The sequence below is a fragment of the Entamoeba invadens genome (assembly GCF_000330505.1).
Source record: "Entamoeba invadens IP1 unplaced genomic scaffold scaff_1105074726715, whole genome shotgun sequence".
NCBI classification, from domain to species: Eukaryota; Evosea; order Mastigamoebida; family Endamoebidae; genus Entamoeba; species Entamoeba invadens.
In genome coordinates this window covers 322,936-330,348 of record NW_004440286.1, presented here as the reverse complement: position 1 = coordinate 330,348, position 7,413 = coordinate 322,936, and the positions used below count along the sequence as shown (strand labels likewise).

Genomic DNA, 7,413 nt, shown 5'->3' with positions numbered 1-7,413 from the left:
TTTAGATGTTAATAAATGGAATATATCGGGAATTTTAACGAAACGCTCGAAAATCATTGTTTCAGTTTTTTTACCATTTTGATGATTTATTACCCAATTCCCAATTTTTTGAATAATTTTAGTGTATTTTTTTGCAAAAAGGATAACGTTAAAAAACTGACTCTATTTTATATTTTAGGTTATACAACATGTGTACGATTTTTTGTACATATTTACAAAATATGTGTGTAACAATAATAATAACTATATTGACAACTAATAACAAAAACTATATTTTAAATTTAATATAATTAAAAAACAAAAAATGTCACAAATAAGAAACATAACCTAGTCCGCGCCAATGTAATTAAAAACGTTGGTGAGTAATATAAATAAATGATAGACTTGATAATACAGTATGATGAGTACTAACATACTTACAATGGTTAGTGTCATGGACAATAATTACAAAATAAGATTGGTTTAACAGTAAAGAAACTGTATGATTTACCCGTGATGCAGTACAATTAATTAACAATAAATTTATTAAAATGTGATTATAATGAAAAGTAATTGTTTAAGTCCACATCCAAAAGACAAAATTATTTAAATATGATTTTTTTTCACAAAGAATTGTTAAAGTATACATACTTCTGATTTATTTAAATACAAAATAATTATAAAAGTTCACACCAAATCAAGTTGGTTCACTGATGAAAAAAATGAAGCAGACAAAAAAGATGTTAGATGATGGAAAAACAACAATAATATTACATTCCCACTAATTTAAACGACTTACAACTATAAACAATAATGTAAATCAATACCGTTGAATGTATAAACGTTTGGAGTTTTATTAGTAAGTTAATAACATAGCACTACCACACGACTCGACAAAAATAATATTTTTTAATGTGAAATTCAAAATAAAGTACAAGAAAAACATTAATTACAATTCAATAACTTCAAATGACTCATTGTTCATACATACAAAAAGCACCAATCACAAGAACAACAAATCAAAATATAATATTTACTTTTTGAGTCGGCATTTGTTCAATTAAAAAGTGTTAAAAGTCGCTAAGTAGGGAAAAAATATTGGCAACATTGTAATGTTTGGTTATTTTATTTGATACAACTTCATTATTTCCAAATCGAAATATGTTAGATCAACACACAATACATTATTAAATAATATTCATTTGGACAGAATACATCAAAAGATAACATATTATGTTTATATAATAACTTATATTCCAACTTGTTGTGTTGTTGTGAATTGTATAATGAGTTGTGGAGTTTGGTGAGATATATTTGACAAGTAAAAAACAATCTTTTTTTTATAAGAAGTTATAATAATAAAAATAAATAACTTTTTCATTTTTTGTATAAATTAAATTTATAGTAAATTGTTATTAATATATAATAATTTAATGAAATTAAAGAACATAATATTTAAGAATAAATATGATTTATACTTAAATATTTACTAAATATATTATAATTCTTTTTAATAATAAATTATTATATTTATAATAAAAAATATTTGCATGTTTTCAACTTGTACAAAACAATTTGAATTTATGTTAAGAACACAAAAGTTTTTTTTTGCGTTTTCAAGAGCCTTTTATATTTAAACAGTTTTAGAAAAAATAGTGAACAAACCCGACAATTATAAAATAAAATTTAAACTTATGGCTAAATATTACAAAAGGTAAAAAATTACAAGAAACTATTCGTCTTGAAATCTAAAAAACTTTACACAAAAAAATGTTACGTTTTAAAACCCCTTGATACATAACACCTAAATCCAATTTGGGTGTTTTTTCTTGTATTATGATCGATATAATTAAAACTTGCCCTAAAAATAAACCCCCTTTGTTTTTTTTGTTTTTTATTCGTGTTTTACAACAATATCTTGCAAGGTTCTTGTAAACCAAAAATATAATTTTGATAATTATTTAATTCCGTTGAACTTGCTTGATTTCGCACAAACAGTCTGGTTTAATTCAGACTGTTTTAAGGAACCCAATTTGTTTTTTAATAATTCTTCGATATATCGTTAAAAAGTGTGTACGTTGTTTCCCAAATATGAAATTTATTCAACAAGAAAAGACCCGATATCAGATGCCAAAAACTTGCTGAAGTAATTAATAAATGACACATGATGATGGCATTTACAAAATTTTTTATCTTAAAAAAGCGAAAAACAAAAATTAACGGACAAATTGTTTTAATAAAACAAAATATAGAAACTCCAAATGTTATTTTGATGAAACAAAAGTATAAAGAAATGCGTGACCACCAGGCGTGCGCTCGGTCATTCATCCTTGCCTTGATCAATCGCGAGGCAGAGATCGAGCTATGTACCGAGCAAAAGCGGGAAGGGGTCTCATTACCAATCTTCAAAGTCAATGCGATAAAATTTGAGAACCAAGAGCCGATCCAAGTCAAAAAGATTTTGCGGGAGCGAGTGTATCAGCATTACAAGACTGACTTAGCAAAGAACATCAATGAGAAGACAGCTCGTTGTCGGAAGAAAAAATCTGCTTTGGGTGAGTCGATCAATTTCATTGTAGACATTTTGTTTGTGATGGGATACTCTTTACGGTGTTCCATAAAAGGTGGGAGGAAAGACACAGTAATCGTGGACTATGTCTTTGAGATAAAAAAGGGAAATGTGGTTTACACAAACGAACTGATCCAACATGTTGGACGAAAGCTTTGTGCTGCTTTTCTCTCCAAAAAGTCCGACGGACTTTCTATTGTCCGTATCCAACAAAATGACACGGAAATCCAGCAAACACTCCTTTGTTAATATTGATTGGTCGTTGTGTTTTCCTATCTTATTTCTTTCTTTTTTCTTTTCAATTATATTATTATTTTATTTAACTTCTTGCTAGTATAATTATTTGCGCCTTTTCTGTCGGTCTGCTAAAGTCCCGCTCATCAGCATCTTTTTAACGTTCTTCCTTAACAATAACAAATTCTTTTTGTTCGAAAAATTCTTAAATGTTTGAGAATTTAGGGTTTCATTAATAATGTTGTTTTTAACGGCTTTTCGCTCACATTGGAAAAATATTAATAGACTGAGAAGTATGAGGAAACTGCTGTTTTAAATCATTGAAATGTTAACTACAAATTAGGGAAATACATAAAACTTATTAATATAAACCCAAATTATGACGTAAAAATTGAGGATCGTATTTTTAGCACCATAAATCCAGTGATATTTTAAATTGTTTGTTTGATTATTATTTTTATGTAGTTTTTCCCAAATGAAATTGTCGGGTTTCTGTTTTTCAGTTTTCATTCATTTATAATTCAATTGTAATTTATTCTTAATTTACAAGATTTGATATTAAGAATAATTGTATTTGTTTGAAAAAGGGTTTGTATATTATTTTTTTTTCTTGGATTTTTTCGAAAAAAAAGCAACTGTATTGTCGCCTGTAATTGCATTTTTGAAAAAAGATCAAATAAAGTTAATTATTATTTCAATCAAACATTTTAGAAAAAGCTTTCATGAAAAAAAACAAGCAATCAAACCAAAAGTTTTCAAAGAATTCAATTGAGTGTTAAGTTAAAGGTTTTAATATAAAAAAATCAAAATATAACCACAATTTCTTCAATCATTATTAATCTAGGAGTTAAGTAAGTTTTTTGGCACTCCGATTACTCTTCTTAAAATAACTGTTATAATATGAAACCGCAATTTTTTAAATTTTATTATTTTAAAATGTTATTTTTAATTAAAAAAATAAATCATTATTACACCAAAAAATACACTTTTGGGAAACCAATATAATACCAAATAATTAAAATTTACTATTCCATAATAAAGCAAAAAGTCTAACATTTTTTATCATTTCAAGGTAAAAAAGTTTTTCTTCGTAAGTATTCACGTCTCAAACATCTAAAAATTATTAAAGGTTAAAAGATTTTTTTTAATTTGAATATTAATAAACATTAAAACCCTATTTAAGAGGAAATTGTATAATAACTAAACACCACATTTAAACAAAGTGTGATTTAAAACCGAATATTGCATTTGAAGAGAATGATTGGTAGCAGAGTAAAAAATAAGTGTATAAAATGAACAATTATATTCATTAGTCTGCTTGACACAATTTAATATAAAATAAGGTTACAATTTTCAGTTGTGGTGTTTTATATTTCAAATTAATAAAACCAAATAATCAAAGCATTATTGCTTACAATTTTTGATAAATAATTGTGTTTTAAAAATTTTAATCAATCGTACTTAAAGAAAAAACGGTCAATACAAAAAATAAACAAAAAAATATTGATTAAAAAAGTTATATTTTTATAAAAATATGTTATGAAAAAAATCTATTTTTATATATTTTGTCGAATTGAGTTTACAATTTTAAAAACTATTTATTTCTTTTAAATTAAATCTTTGAACAAAATCATTTTAATCACAATTCTATACCATGTACAAATGTAAGTAAGAGTTCACAATCAATTTCAACCAATTTGTTAGCAATAAAAATATTAATATTCACAACAAAAAAATATGACATACATACAGAATGATTTATTTTAATACATGTATCATACACTAAAAGAGAAAGAAATTTATCGCAAAAACAAGGTGGTTAATGTTACATTTTATCAATATTTTTGACTGATAAATTTTGTAATATTCGAGTCAAATCAACTAAACAATGTAAAAAATAGTAAATTATATTTATGAAAAATGAAATCAAATTTAACAATATTTATTTTTTCAATTTATTGTATTAACTGAATTTGCATTTCAATAAGTCGTTAAGATAACATAATTTGTTTGAAATCTCATTGAATACCAATAAAATATACACAAACAAATATTGTAAATGATCTAATGTTGAAAGAAAAACAAAGCAAAGTTGAATATTAGATTTGTGTTTTGTTTTGAAAGGAGTTGTTTCTTAAAAAATAATATCTTTAATAGTGTTTTCAATTCAAAAATATAAACCTTGAGTTGTAGTTATTTTTACAATTCCAACAAAAATAACTTGGGTTGTATGTACATATAATTAACATTTTTAATATCTTGTAAAGGGTATATTCAAGTTTTTTTTAAAGCAAAAAATTGTTTTTTTATTTATAGAAAAAATAGTGTTGTAATTCTAAAATTAGAGAACTTCCTGTTTTTGAACAAAAAGTAAGTTGGTTCTCTGTGCTCAAATTTAAAAACAGTCAAACAACAAAAATTGTGAAATATAATCACAAAAAAGAATAAAAAAGATACGAATTCAAAACTAACATGTTTTGGTATTTTTGGTATAACTATTATTTTGAAAAATAATTAAATTAATTTGAGTTTTAAAATAATTAAGATGATAATTTTTTCCCTTTGAATGAAAAACATCTTTTTTGTTTTCTTTGTGGTTTCAAGGTAGTCAATTATGTTGTTACGAATTGTTTAAACTTTCAGATAATTTGTGATATATTTGAAGCAAATTTGTTTGAAATGTTTGTAACATTTCGTCATCTTGTATAAATTAAAAAATTACTATTTTTGATATAAAAATAAATAAAATCGTTGAAATTTTAGTGTTTTTATTCATTTTTAAATCAAAAGGGAATATTATTTTGATTACAAATCCCTTTTATTGGTATTTATTGTAATATAGTGAATTCCCTGTATATTTGACATTGTTTGATTTGTTATTTTGATAAAAAGTATAAATTTGTTTTTTTTTCTTTTTTAATATTGATAACTAAAAAAAATTGATCTTAGTTTTCCATTCAAACTAAAAAACTAGTCAAACAAATGTATTAAAATTTTTAATAATTGTGGTTTGAAATTAGACAACAAAAGTCGACTTAATTACTCATAGAGTAAAACAATTTATTTTATTAAAAATACATTGAAAATAAAAGTATTAGTTGTTGTTAACTATATCAGTAACAAAAAAAATGCAAATGTAATTTTCTAAACAATAAGTAATGTTTATTCTCAGCAACAAAAAATGTTTGGTGTTAAGAATTAGTTGCTGTTTTATGAATTAAATAAACGCACACATTTTATACACCAGTTCTTTTTTTTATAAATATTAATGATGCAAGCAATTATTTGAATTAAAACAGAAACAATAATTTAATTTCTGATTTTTATTTTTCATATTAAATGTTATAATACAATGTTAATATCATATCTACATTTTATTCTGATTTGATACAAAAACTATATATTTTAATTATAAAAATACTAATAATATATAACCATGTAAAACCCATTTTTATTTAAGTATAAAAAAGAACAAATAGAGTATTAAATAGACGAAAAACTTAATGGGTGCCAATATATTATTGGATTTATCCTTGTAAAAATTGTGGTTTAAATTATTTTAAAAAAAATTTGACTCTCTAAAAACGTTGTTTATTTGACAAAAATATACACAAAATATGTTTAAAACAATAGGAATTAAGGAAAAGGTGAAAACCAAGTAAATATTATGAAACGATGTTTTTGGAGTGTTTCGAACTGTTTCCCATAATATTCCAGTTTTGATGGTGCAAAAATGCCAGGACAACTTTTAAAGACCAACTTAATCAAATATTGACATGAAAATAGTTGCCAAAGATTTCATTTCTAAAAATAATTCAGGCACCCAGTAATAACTTGATCTGTATACTAATAAAATATGGTTTAAATAATTATTTCATACTGTTTCTATTTATACTATTTCCAAAAATAGACAAATTTATTAATATTTTTTTAATTAATACAATAATTTATAATTACAATTCGGACAATATTGGTTTACAGTTAACGGAAAAAGTGTGATGCTAATCTAAATATTAATTTATTTAATATTATTAATAATAAATAATTAATATAAATTTATTCAGTTTTTCCATTTTATTAATTTTTTGATTAATAATTTATATTAAAATTAATAGTAATTATATTGTTTTAAATTGAAATTAACCAATAGTTACGAGCATCCTCCTTTAACTAGCACTCCCATATTTCCTCCTACTGTAAATACATTTATTATATAAAATATTTTATTGTTTTTTATTTTTTAACTAAAAATTATTAAAATTATAATTCATAATACAGTAAAAATTCTATCGGTGTGTGGAATCATGAAAATGGTTTTCCCAAGGTGTGTAAATTTTTTTTCTTTTCTTTTTTAATTTCTGGCAAAAAAACTAAAAAATAATGAAATTTGTAAAACTACTCACAATCAAGAAAAATGACAAAATGTATTTTTTGTCTTTTTGAAAAAAAACGCGACACGTGTAAACATAAAATAATATTGTGAATTTTTTTTAAATCGTTTAATTGTTTAGAATAAGAAAAACGCATTGTGTTTTTGTATAAACACGTGGACTTTTGGTGCAGATTCTTGTCAATTTACAACTCGAGTGTACCTTGATAATTGCTTCAATTGCTTCTTTGTCTTTTGTTGA

General features: G+C 23.6%; 1 protein-coding gene across 1 annotated transcript; it reads left to right on the top strand.

Annotated features, from left to right (window-relative positions):
- Nucleotides 1-2,146: 2,146 nt before the first annotated feature.
- EIN_487110 (hypothetical protein) lies at nucleotides 2,147-2,797 on the top strand (the record flags this gene model as incomplete). Its single annotated transcript, XM_004255962.1, has 1 exon — nucleotides 2,147-2,797. The coding sequence occupies one exon, from the start codon at nucleotides 2,147-2,149 to the stop codon at nucleotides 2,795-2,797; it is 651 nt and encodes a 216-aa protein (XP_004256010.1).
- Between the last annotated feature and the right edge of the window lie 4,616 nt (nucleotides 2,798-7,413).